Source organism: Carassius auratus, unplaced genomic scaffold (assembly GCF_003368295.1).
Source record: "Carassius auratus strain Wakin unplaced genomic scaffold, ASM336829v1 scaf_tig00215172, whole genome shotgun sequence".
Lineage (NCBI taxonomy): Eukaryota > Metazoa > Chordata > Actinopteri > Cypriniformes > Cyprinidae > Carassius > Carassius auratus.
Window position 1 is genome coordinate 58276 of NW_020527963.1, and position 13211 is coordinate 71486.

The 13211-nt window shown below is 35.4% G+C and overlaps 1 protein-coding gene across 1 annotated transcript; it reads left to right on the plus strand.

Moving 5' to 3' along the window:
* Nucleotides 1-3840: 3840 nt before the first annotated feature.
* Nucleotides 3841-12809, plus strand: LOC113093843 (sulfate transporter-like). The gene is made up of 4 exons (XM_026259422.1): nt 3841-4156; nt 7416-8021; nt 8098-8837; nt 8926-12809. Exons 2-4 carry the CDS (start codon nt 7434-7436, stop codon nt 9698-9700), a joined length of 2103 nt encoding a protein of 700 aa, XP_026115207.1. The 5' UTR covers nt 3841-4156; nt 7416-7433; the 3' UTR covers nt 9701-12809.
* Nucleotides 12810-13211: the final 402 nt, after the last annotated feature.

The window sequence follows — 13211 nt, forward strand, 5'->3', positions numbered from 1 at the left end:
TTTATCTCTTGAGTACTGCGGTTTGTTACCACCACTTGCAGTGCATTTGGTCAAACATTCATGTTTACATACTTGTGTACAGTATGTTTCTGACCTTAGTCTCCATTCCCTTTCATTTGGTCCACATTTCAACAGCTTTCTCTACACCACACTCTTTCTGATTTCATAACCATCATCTGCAATATGCTTCTATACAGTTACAACATTTAACCACTGCACCCTCTCCACGTCTGCCATAGTCTTGCATTTTCATCTTTGGCTTGCACACTACTGACATTTTCTGACTTTTCTAACATTACAAAAGAATTAGCGCAAATAAAAAAATATATAGTTTTAACCTCTTGAGACCCTGTGGCCTCATATGAGGACATTATATTTTTGTGAATTTCTCTGAGTCTGTTCATGCCACAGTTTTAGATCTGGATGTCCTGTACAGAGCACATTCAGGGCTTTTCAGAGATACCAAATGATTGGATGTTTCACATGACCACTCCCTCTCCTTGGTCATCAAAATGTCTGAAATTAATTTAGTGACACTCTTATAGAAATATGATAATATTTCTATAATATATTGTAGTTATCATTTAAATCTGTCTAATTTTTAAATTCTGTGTCATAAATCAACATCTCAGAAATATGTTATGGGGTTTCAAATCAAAATATGACTTTCCGTTACTAAAAAGGACAATGATTTCATACATGTCCTCAGATGAGGACACCGGGACTAAACGCATGCTTATGACGCATTTTTGGAGACATAACAAATGAATAGAGAAAGAAATTATATTTCAATATTCTATGAAATATTATATTATTATTATGAAAATCTTGACAATTATTACTCACATTATTACACTTCTTTTTTCATTACATGTTGCCCCAAAAACACATTTATATGCAAATTAGATTTAGTTTATAGATACATTGTATATAATTAGAAAACCCATTAATGGTAATTTTACACACATTTTGCAGAAAGAAAAATGTTATACTGAATTATTCTGTTATACCATAGTTGAGAATCATCTTTATACAAAGTTTGGTAAAAAAAAAAAAAAAAAATCTTGAACATTAAAAATTTATTGGTGATTTAAAAAAATCTATTGTTTTTGCCTATGCATTTTCATTCATGTCTTTTCATTTTTTTTTTAGAAATTGAGTCCCGATGTCCTCTGCCGAGGACATAACATAACTTTATAAATGAAATGCATGAATGCAGAGCACAAGGCTGCACTGGGAAATCCTGTGTGCGATGCATGACATGCAATGTGCATCTGTGCTTGCAAAGTGAATGAAACTGCTTTGCAGCATTTCACATCATGATAGACCCACTGTCCTCACATGAGGACATCTTTTTTCTGGGAAAACTACTTCCTGTACAAAAACAAATTTTAGGTATTATACTTATTAGGTCCTACATATCCCAAATAGCAAGAAAAATTATAAAATGCACAACAGGCAATCTCTCGGGTTTCAGGAGGTTAATGTATACAGAGGCTATTCCTTCTACATTCTCCTTCACTCCCTTCATTCACATTTCTTTTTAATTCCTGATGACTTCAATGTTACTTTAAAAATAAAACCGTATATCAATACTAATTCATAATATTTAGATAAAAGTTACCAACTTATGAGATAACAGCAAAAAAAAAAAAAGGTAATAAATTTGAGATAAGAGTTGCAATTATGAGAAACAGACATCATAAAGATATACAAATTTAAATTATGACATCAAGTCAAAATTATGAGATACTAAGTTATAATTATCAGATAAAACGTTGACATAAAAGATTGAAATGATGAGATAAAAAGTAAAAGTATGATTTTCTAAGCCATAATTATTAGATAAAAGTTGCATCATTTTTTATTTTTACATTTGTTACTTTTTATCAAATAATTTTTATCAAATTAATGTTTTTGTTCCATAATTTAGAATTCTTAGTCTCAGGATTTTGACTTTTCATTTAAAAATTATAACTTGGTATCTCATAATTTCAACTTATCTCTTAACTGAGACATTTAATTTATAATTATACTTTATAAAGATTTTTTTGCTTTATAAATGTTGTGGAAATGTAATACAATTTTACAATAATACAATAATATAATACAACATAATAAATTTGAAATGTAATTGTCTAAAAAGGTTTTCATTTTCATCATACAGTGACTCAGTTATGGGCTCATGGGATGACATGCTTTCCATTTATATTAAATGATGATGTAACAATAGTCATTGAAGGGCTGTTGTATGAACTGTGCTCCTGAATCTTTAGCATGTTTGTCATTGGTGAGTCTGCTGTGCTTCTGTCAATAGCAGCTCTTTGGTAACGTCACTGCATATATGATTTATTGACAGGAGTATGTTTTTTTAGTTCCTGTAGCTCAGCTATAGTTCCTGTAGCAGGCAAGACATTAGCAATGCCAAGGTCATGGGTTTAATAACAAGTATCAATGTCTGTATTAAGCATGTTTAAATACTAACTGTGTACCTTTAATTTAATGAAACTGTTAGGAACTTGCTTTTTTTTTATTTCAAGGTAATTTCAAGGCAGTGTTGATTGAGAGGCAGCATGCCCTCTTGCTCTGACTTAATGAATGACACTATTGAAAACACTACGGCAAAACTGCAACGTGTACAGCTGAGTCATCATATCTGCCGAAGGATAAAGCTCCGTTTAAAGCCTGCATACAGATTCACTGTTAAAAACACAACTATAATGTTAGCCATTACTGAAATCCTACATTTCTGTTATACAGACACACTGATGGATGCAGTTTAAGACATTCAAATGAAAACAGTATTAAAAAATACTCTGTATCAAAGCCCTCCCTGTGTACGTTCTTACACACACTGTACTCTTTGTTTCTTCGCAGGGGAGTGTGGTTGAATTTTCTCAAGCCTGTGTAGAATTTGAAGGTCATATGAATTAAGACCTGTGTCCATAGTAAAGAACTTGTTGTTGTTGTTTATTTATTTAGGGTTTTATTTAACCATTTCCAATTTAACACATTTTTACCTACTCAACAAATCTGTCTAGGAAAATATAAAAATGTCCAAATTAAGTAATGAAAATAATCATGTCAATAATGATTTAGTGTTATGTAAATGCAAATTAAAAAAAATAGATGTTTTGATAATTTGTGCATTGTAAGGCTCATTTCAGTGTTTGTGGTTGGCATTTAATCAGATCCTTATGAGAAATCAAATCAGCTTCACAAGAAAGATCTACTGAACTTAATGTAAGCTAATGTCTAAACTTAGTGTTACCCTGACATCAAAGATTGACATATTCTTGCACATTACTGGCACACTGTTTAGTATACAAGTATACAAAGTACATTTTGTTCAATATAATCAATAGTACTTTATTATCCTCATCTGTTGAGTGAATTTATATATTTTTTTTGTAACAGAAACCCAGTCATGCAGCTAAAATTACAGCTGCAGTGTTCTCACACAGATAAAGAAAAAGAAAAAAAAAAAGAAAAGAAAAAATATATATATATGCAACAGATTTATATTAGTTAATATTCAGTTAATATTTATAATGAGTAATAATGTTTGCCTTAATGTTTGCCTTATTCGGGATGAAAATAAATTAAGTTTATGTGAATCCTACTATTGTGAAGGTTTAACTCATGACTATTAATTAGGCAAGGCTGACGTCACTTAGAAGCCTTCCAGTAGCGTCAATCGATCTGATTAATATTCATGAGCCAAGCTTTCAACACAGTAGAATTCGCTGCTTGTCATATGTCTGCGTGTGTGGCCAATCAGATCGTTCCACTGAGCGCACTAGATTAATATTCATAAGTCAAGCCCTCGCCGTAGTATTTTTACAACCCGGAACACGGGGACTGTAACGAAACTTGGGGGTGTCGTCCACCAGAGAAAACTTTTCCGTTGGCTATTCAGAGAAGGCAGTGTTTAAGGTTTTGGAACCAGCCAATAATTAGCAGTCACGTGACCAGCCGAAATGAGTTTTACGCTTGTACACGTGATGTTACAAACTTTAACGTGGCTTCATGTGTCACGGAATACATCCTGAACTTCAAGTATAGGTCTGTGCAAGTACTGTGGTGAAACTTTTGAGTTGTTCAGTGTCCTCCCGGATGATTAAATGAAACGATCTCATTGCGCAGCCGGTCTGAGGTGAGTTTTCAACACTGAATATTTGCTGTTTTTCCGTCAGGGGATACACTGAGTCAGTAGTAGCCTACACGTTGCAGTTTTGTTTTCAATAGTGCCATTCATGAAGTCAGAGCACTGCAAGAAACAGAGCACTGTTACATCACACCGCCCTGTTCTTTCAAAGAGTTTAGTAAGACTAGTTGAAGTTTGCTGAATCTTGTTATCGTGGAATTGATCAACTTAGTTTTCATGCTGTATGAATCTATTCATGTTGAATTATGAATGTTTGGTATAGCTTATATTTTGTAGAAATGTCTAACATTAATATTAGCGACTAAAAAGGCAGCAGCAGTAAACGGTATATAATGTTTGCTCATTATCTTGTTAACAATTCAGGATATTTTGAGTCTTTTCTGTTTACTTAAAACTTCGCTTTGATCATTTAGTTACGTCATTGGAATTCAAGGCATTTTTGCGGATGAGATTAAGGGTGTATAAAGTGCACATGTCATCATTACTAATCCACACCGTTTCATAAGTAAATGTTGTTATTTATTTATTTACGGATTAATAATGTCAAGGTGATGCGGACAACCAACTTCTCCATCTGACTCTGAAGTCTTTTGTTAAGTGAAATTAATGGACTGATCTATGACTCTACATTTTATTGCTTTTATTTAATGCAAGACCATATCCTATGTAGTGATGCAATTGCCGCTCAATTGGACCACAAAGTACCACCCAAAAGGACACTGTAACAAAATAAAGCACAAGGTCCCATTTTGCCACATTTGTATATTGTTAATATGAATAGGTGTAACGACTTTAAAGTTATAAATATCAAGTCACATGATGCTTTCCCCCAATTTCATTAAGAAAGTGTGTCTTAAAGCCTGTTCAAATGAATATTATAGCTCCCTCTCTTTTTAAATGGAGTGCAACAGTCATGTTCTGAAAGTAATAGTCTCCAAAAAAATATAATTTATTTTTAATCTTAACACATAAACTTTTGAAGACAGACCTGTGAGTGCCAAGGTTGGTAATCGATGCTACATGCTTTTACTGAAGCCTTCAGTTCGTATTATTTAAACTTTTTCAAAAAGTCACAACTGTATTTATGGTGAAAAACTACATTACCCATGATGCCTTATAGAAAATCCCACCAATCGGAGAGTCACACTGAGCTAATTGCACCAAAAGAGCTTTGCAGGTACCTCATGTCAGTCTTAACTGATCTGCAATGAGTGCTTCTTGAGTCTTGAAGACACGTTGAGGGTGACCAACTGGAGAAACTTAGAATAAAAGAAAATTACTTCATTCTGAGGCATCAATCATAAGTTTTTAGGCATGCTCTCTATTATTCATAATCACTTTGGTGACCTTTAACAGTATCTGTCTTCAATCCTGTTTTTAAGCCAAGTACAGAACTTTGTTAGCTGTGCTGACAAGACAGGTTTCCTCTGACTGGATTCTCACTGAGTTTATGAAGTGATGAGGTGCCTGTCATTGCAGATCCCACAGCTTACATTCAGTTGGACTGTGTGTCAAGGTGTAAGTGACCAGTTCCAGCATCTCTTGTTATTTATCAGCCAGTTAGTCGAGCCACATTATCAGGTAAGAAACTAAAACTGGCTCAGAGATGTTTGGCTGGCAAGACTCTGCTCTCGGTCACCTCGGGTAGCCTCTTAATGTGGAGATGTGTGTCTCTGTGGGATGAGATGTAGATTGAACTGCTGGGGAAGGTTGATTATAGCGATGGAGGGAGGAAACATCATTTTCCATGCAGGCTGGTGGTTGTACTCCCTGTGTAGGACATCATCAGGCCTTCTCTGGGCAACATTTTCAGCAGCTCCACAGCAATTACTGCTTCTGACCTGAATGAGGAAGTACTTAATCATCAGACTGTTTTTATTTTTATTATTAATTGGAATCACTTTGGCACATCTGGTTATTGTAATGAAGATGATCTTGTTTCTTTCTACATGTTACTTGGGGTGTATGTGATTCTAAAAAATAATTTTAATATACAAATAATTATAATTAACTAATTTTTAAAAGCACAAAATGATACACACAATTTTTAGGAGGGGGGTTATCCTTTTTCCAACTCTGTGATTCTGTTTTTCTATTTTTGTTTTCTGACATGTTGGTGTTATATCTTTCACTTGGATGCTATAAGTTGCGCTGAATATACTGGATACTGCCAAATAAAGAAAAAAAAGGTCTGTCTTCATTTCAGGCTGCAAAACAACAAAATGTGATTATTTTAAATGGGGCTGATTATTTTTATTTATTTACCCACTGTAAATAAAGCATGAAACCTAACTGGAAAATTATTAAGTGCATTAGAAAAAAAGCAGACCCAAGTTAGGGGTTATCTATGTGGTGTTTTTAATTTTTTTTTCTTTATCTTTAACATTTTATTTTTATATCTATACACTACCATTCAGATTTGAGGTCAATGGTTTAGTCTCCCATACTCACTTATGTTTATTTGATAATTTTGCAGTAATTGCAAACAGTACTGTTTAGTAGTTAATGCACTCAGTTTATGCATTATGTTGTGTCATTTATGTACTTCTAAGTAGTTGATCATTAACCTAAAGTACACATTTTACAGCTTTTTTTAAATCATTAATACTTTATGATTCTCATGTGTTACTTCTAAAAGATTTTTTTTTCTGTAATATGAACCAAATCATGCAGCAGATCTCTTTCAATTCCATAGTTGGCAAAGTAGCAGGACTGTGCCAAATGCTTCTTACATTTCTGTCCCTACAGTCATAATGACTGATAATATATTTCATCTGTTTTCTTATGAGGAAGAAGTTGGATTTGGTTAATTAATTGAGGTCTTAGTAAATTCTGTAATAATGATTGTGTAATAAAGTCTGCTGATAGCGACATTGATAGACTGAATTCTTCTAATCTATTTTTTGGAGATAAAGCTAATCGCTTTTCTTGTTTATTGAACTATCATTTTATAAAATATCACATTGCAATCATGCTGATTTTTGGGGAAGCATCTTGGTGTTGTATACTGATCATATATTATAAATATAAATATATTTTTTTTAATTTTTGGTGTACCACAGTATGCATCTATAACTTTCTGCGACTTTGTGTGTTCTGTTGCGCTTATTTCTGTTTCCGTCTTAAATAATCATTCTTAAGATTACCAAAAACCAAGAAACACCCTTTTCCTCTTACTTTATCTGTGTAAACCAAACTCCTTTATTTTAAGCCCAGTTAATCAATGTGCTTTTCTGTCCTGTTCCAGTGAGATATTCTGGACATTATGCCAACTGAAGAAGTCCATGACAGTGTTTCCGCAGAGGATGATGTTAAGAAGGCACCAGATGTTCCTTTTCTTTTAGAAGAGCGTGTAAAAGAGAAAGTGCCCTGGAAGGAAGTGTTGAAAAAGAAGGTGGGCAAAAAGTGTTCCTGCAGTTCTGCTCGAGTCAAAGCCCTGCTCATAGACTCTATCCCAATTGTGAAATGGCTGCCAAAATATCAATTCAAAGACTGGATCATTGGGGATGCCATGTCTGGACTTATCGTGGGCATCCTCTTGGTTCCTCAGTCCATCGCCTATTCTTTACTGGCAGAACAAGACCCTATTTATGGCCTCTATACATCTTTCTTTGCCAGCATTATCTACACACTACTGGGCACCTCTAGGCACATCTCTGTTGGGATATTTGGGGTACTGTGTCTTTTGGTGGGACAGGTTGTGGACCGGGAACTTACTCTGGCAGGATATCCATCGGACGCCAATCAGACCACCTTTGGAAATGTTGACAACAGCACTGGTCCAATCTGTGACCGAAGCTGCTATGCAATCATGGTGGCAGCAACACTAACTTTCACAGCAGGGATCTACCAGGTTGGTCAATCTATCAAGATTAGTCGTCTTCTATCAGAATTTTTGAAATGTACTAATTGCTCTGTTTGGGTTGCAGGTGTTGATGGGTCTCCTACAGGTTGGCTTTGTCTCGGTCTACCTCTCGGACTCTCTTTTGAGTGGTTTCGCAACTGGTGCCTCTCTTACCATCCTCACATCCCAGATAAAGTACTTGCTGGGGCTTCACCTTCCTCGTGTCCAAGGGTGGGGTTCGCTCATAAAAACCTGGATCAGTGTTTTTAAAAATCTGGGTCATATCAATGTCTGTGACCTCATAACCAGCGTGCTCTGCTTGCTTGTGCTTGTACCCACCAAAGAGCTCAACGACCGCTTCAAAGCCAAGCTCAAGGCTCCTATTCCCTTCGAACTCTTTGTGGTCATTGCTGCTACTCTAGCTTCCCACTTTGGCCAGTTCGAAGAAACTTATGGCTCGAATGTAGCTGGCAACATTCCCACAGGCTTCATGCCACCTCAGCTTCCCAACTGGTCTCTCATACCCAATATCGCCGTTGACGCGTTCTCAATCGCCATTGTTGGTTTCGCCATTACTGTTTCTCTGTCGGAGATGTTTGCCAAGAAACATGGTTATACGGTTGATCCTAACCAGGAGATGTATGCTATTGGGTTCTGTAATATCATTCCTTCCTTCTTCCGTTGTTTCACGACCAGTGCTGCTTTGACCAAGACTCTTGTAAAGGAGTCGACTGGTTGCCAGACTCAGATCTCGGGGTTGGTGACTGCTCTTGTGCTGCTGCTCGTCCTTCTTGTTATAGCACCTCTCTTCTACTCATTGCAGAAGTATGAATGACTTATGTCCCATTTTCATATTGAAATTGTGTCTATTTCCTTTAGACTTCATCTAATTGTGTCCTCTTAATCTCCACAGATGTGTTCTGGCCGTTATCATAGTCGTCAACCTCCGTGGGGCACTACGGAAGTTTGGGGACATTCCCCAAATGTGGCGTGTAAACCGTGTGGACGCTATCATCTGGCTGATTACTATGGCTACGTCAGCGCTAGTCAACACTGAGCTAGGTCTACTAGTTGGAGTCCTGGTCTCTGCGTTCTGTGTGCTAGGCCGAACCCAGTCGGCCCAAGTCCATCAGCTGGGCCAAGCAGGGGACCGCGAGCTCTTTGAGGACCTTGCGTCCTACAAAGGTCTCCAGAGCCATGCAGGGGTGGCTGTTTTCCGATACGAAGCTCCCATCTACTATGCCAACCAAGCTCTTTTTAAGAAGTCACTGTACCGCAGTGTGGGCCTTGATCCACTTAAAGAGAAGGCCAGGCGCAAGAAACTAGACAAGCAGAAGAATCAGAAACAAGATGGAGAAGACCAGAAACAAGAGATGCACGTGTCCACCAATGTGTATCTGCTACAGCTCAACAGTTTGCACACGTTGGTCATAGACTGCAGTCCAGTGCTGTTTCTGGACACTGCTGGAGTCAATGCTTTGAAAGAGGTATGCAAGGGCTACAAGGAGTTGGGAGTCAATGTGCTTTTGGCCCGATGCAACACCTCCGTCATTGATTCTTTACGAAGGGGAGGCTATTATGACCCAAAGAAAGGGATCATAGACATACAGTTTCATACTCTTAGTGATGCCATCTCTTATGCCCAAAGCTTGAAGTCACAAAACGGTGATTGTGACACTGTTGTGTAATACCTTGTAATGCATTGATCCAAAATTGCATTTAATATTTGTCTGTTTCAGCAGTTCAGGATTATATGAGCATGTACTTTCCCTCATGTCGTTCTGAATATGTATAACTTTTTTTTAATACAAAAGAAGGTATCTAGAATGTTTCTTTCTGTGAATCTTGTCTATGCTATGAAAGTCAATGGAGCCCAAAATGTGTTGGTTTGGACCCCACTGAATGCATAACTGCATTAAAGAAACTAAATCATTACTAAAAATATAACGTCATAAAGGTTTGGAACCACATGAGGGAGAGTAAATGATGACTTTTCATTTTTGAGAGAACTAAATGTCAAAATGTCTAGACAATCAATGTTTATGTCTGTTACAACATAATTGCCATTGAAAAAACGTCTTGTGTTCTGCAGGACCTTTAAATATAAGTTCAAACTTTAAAGACATTGTGTATCCCAGTCAGGATGATAATCAGAAATATAAAATTATGTATTTTGATATCATTTACATGTATTAATTTAAATAGCTAAAACTCTGTATTTATGGGCTGAATAGAAAATATTTATGCTAGACGAGCTCCAGTTTTTATGTGTTCTCTTTATCTCCTTCCACTGTAGTTTTTGCTCATTCAGTCAGAATTATATGATATATAATCTCATTTGTAATATTTACCCATCTTTATGGGTACTTGTACATGTTTAAATGACCATAAAGCTTGGATCCACTGAGCTCTTGTTGTCCGGGTGAATGTAAGTTGAACTCTTTCACCCAGTCATCAGATGTTTACCTCTATCGCAGAAGCATTGTGTGTGCAGATGTGCCTTGTCACTGTGACTGTGTGCAGCAGAGGTGCAGGACTCCAGTAACATGACTTAAGTTGCACCTTTTAGGACTTGAGACCTGCTTGACAAATATTTAGCAGACCCCTTTACCGACCTTTTATTTTACTTTTTCTCTTAAAAAAAAAAGCACAGTGAAAAATATAGCAACTTCTTGGACAAACCCTATGAAGTTTCTGAGACTCGGCGCAGGAGTAATGTTTAATGTGTATTTGATTTCATTAGATGACATCGTGATTATGAATCAGGATTTTTGTGCAGATTAACATCTAACGGAGAGCTAGTAGTCTTAATGGGCCACGTTTCAGTCTCTGTTTTATATTCATCCCGTTGTTTTACAGCAGAAACAGTGAAAACAGTTGTATTGGGAATTTGGCTGCATTAAAATACAGTTTGTGAGCACTATCAATTATTTTATTTTTTTTAAAGATTTTTTTGGAATTGCAATGTATTGTAAATGGTTATTCATTGTTTTGAAGGAAATGTCAGCTATATATATAAATCTTTTTATTTTTAAGGCAATAGCACTTAGTATATGATCTGTACAGTTTCTAATAATTGGTTTTCAGCATTAGACTCTGAGAGAAAAGCTTATGTATAGCTTATGGGGATTCATAAAAGAAAAACAAATCATACGGCGTTGCGAGCCCACCCATGCATAAACAAAACAAAACAAAAATCCTCAAACTTACAAGCACAACCATGCACATGCAAACAAACTACACTTTCCCTCACGTGCATAAACACATCCACTTACAAATATTAATAAATCTCTCTCGCTCTCACACACATTACATTATATTATATTCAATTAGTAATATAATATATATTTTTTCTTGTTGTTGTTATTCTTTTGTTAAAAAGGAAAGATCTAACTTAAGAATGTGTTCATGTCCCATAAAGGTAAAAATGCCATTTGGTGGCATAGAAACCTTTATAGTTGAATTGTTTAATACTTTTTTCATGGTCTTCTGCCATGTCTGAGGCATATTGAAACAGCTCTACCTAAATACTTTTTTTTCATACTTTTATGATGGACTAATTTGAGTTACATTTACATTTTAGGCTATGAACAGTCATTTTAATCTGTATGTATTTTTAGATTTTTATTGTAATTAACTGTATTTGGACACCTTTTGAGTAGAAATGTATATTATTATTATTATTATTTTTTGTTCCAAATAAAATCCATAGTCCGTAACTACTGTTTTTTTAAATCTATAAATTCAGTTAAATCATCAAACTTTTGTATGCCTAGACTGTGACTTGCTTGATTGACTTGGACTTGTTTAAGACTTGACGGTTAAGACTTGAGACTTGTGGCTTGCACCTCTGCTGTGCAGACACAGAGTAGCTTTTGAAAATGTGCATCCTTTTTTCTTGAAAGGCTTTACTTAAGGAGCTAAATCAAAATGTTGGGTCAGGTCTTTCTTTGACCCCGCTTTAATTTCATGCATTTTAATGCCATCATGTCTGACCTGTTGAACAGGTCTGATGGAACCGGAAATATAGCCGGGTGATCCGACCTTTACCCCAAAACCAAGCTCAGGGAAATTACACAATCTGTCCTCCCATTGGCTGAATCAGAACAAGTTATAAAGACATGATTTTCTAAAAGCCAGATATATCACTGATAGAATGCTAGCACAAATAAAAATAGAAGCATATGCCTTTTAGGGAAATCTAGGAACATTTTATGTAGTTTTTATCACATGTAGTGGTTATGCTATTAAAAACAAAGTTTCCAAAAGTACATTTTAACAGTGATGCCATAGAAGAACCATTTTTTGGTTCCTCAAAGAACATTTCAGCCAGGTCTTAAAATAACCTTTTTTTTTTTTTTTTTTTTTTTGAAGAACATTTTAAAGAACATTTTGTGCAATGGAAAAGTTCTATGAAGGTTCTTCATGACACCATTAATGTCAATAAATCTTTATTATTTCAGAATATATGGTGATGCTTTTAGTAAAAACATTTCCAATGGTTTTTAGTTCATGTTTGTGGATTGTTTCTGTGCATTTTGCTTTGTATTAGAATTACTGCAATCGTATTGCAAGCTTTGCTTAACTGTTAAAGATGTACTTTATTTTCTTAAAACATCTCTGTATATTCAATTGATGGTATTCCCATAAGCAACTAGATATGATATATTGATTATTTGCAATCATTGATATTGAAAGAAAACCTATATCTCTCATGTAAAGTGACATATTGTTTTCTACAGAAGTAATTTGTCCTATAGTTAATACAAAATAAACTAAATGTTTACTGAAAGCTAAGTTTTTCTCATGCAGCAGGTTCTTTCTCTGCCAATCCGCTGAATTTACATCTCAATCTGTGATTTTAGTTTTTTTTTTTTGTTTTTTTTAAATCACTGAAATAATCTAAATCTAAAGATAAATTAAAATGGTAAAATAGAGAAAAAAAATAATAAATTAAGTGCCTTTAGAGAATGTGCTTTAACTGTAAGTAACCACCAGTGGGCAGCATTGTTCTGCAGCAGATCATGTGTCTAGCCTTCAATGGGATAGTTTACCCCCAAATTAGAATTTTGATATTTACTCGCCCTCATTTGCTCCAAAACGGACTCTTTTTTTGTTTGTTTTTTGCAGAACAAAAAGATATTTTGAGGGATTTCGAAAGTATATTATTTACACAAGAAAGTAAGTCATAAAAACAGG

Bases quoted from the DNA above. Each gene is read 5' to 3' on its own strand.
- LOC113093843 (XM_026259422.1), top strand. From the start codon at position 7,434: ATGCCAACTGAAGAAGTCCATGACAGTGTTTCCGCAGAGGATGATGTT. The intron at 8,022-8,097 runs GTTGGTCAATCT...TTTGGGTTGCAG, and splicing joins TCACAGCAGGGATCTACCAG to GTGTTGATGGGTCTCCTACA. The intron at 8,838-8,925 runs GTATGAATGACT...TAATCTCCACAG, and splicing joins CTCTTCTACTCATTGCAGAA to ATGTGTTCTGGCCGTTATCA.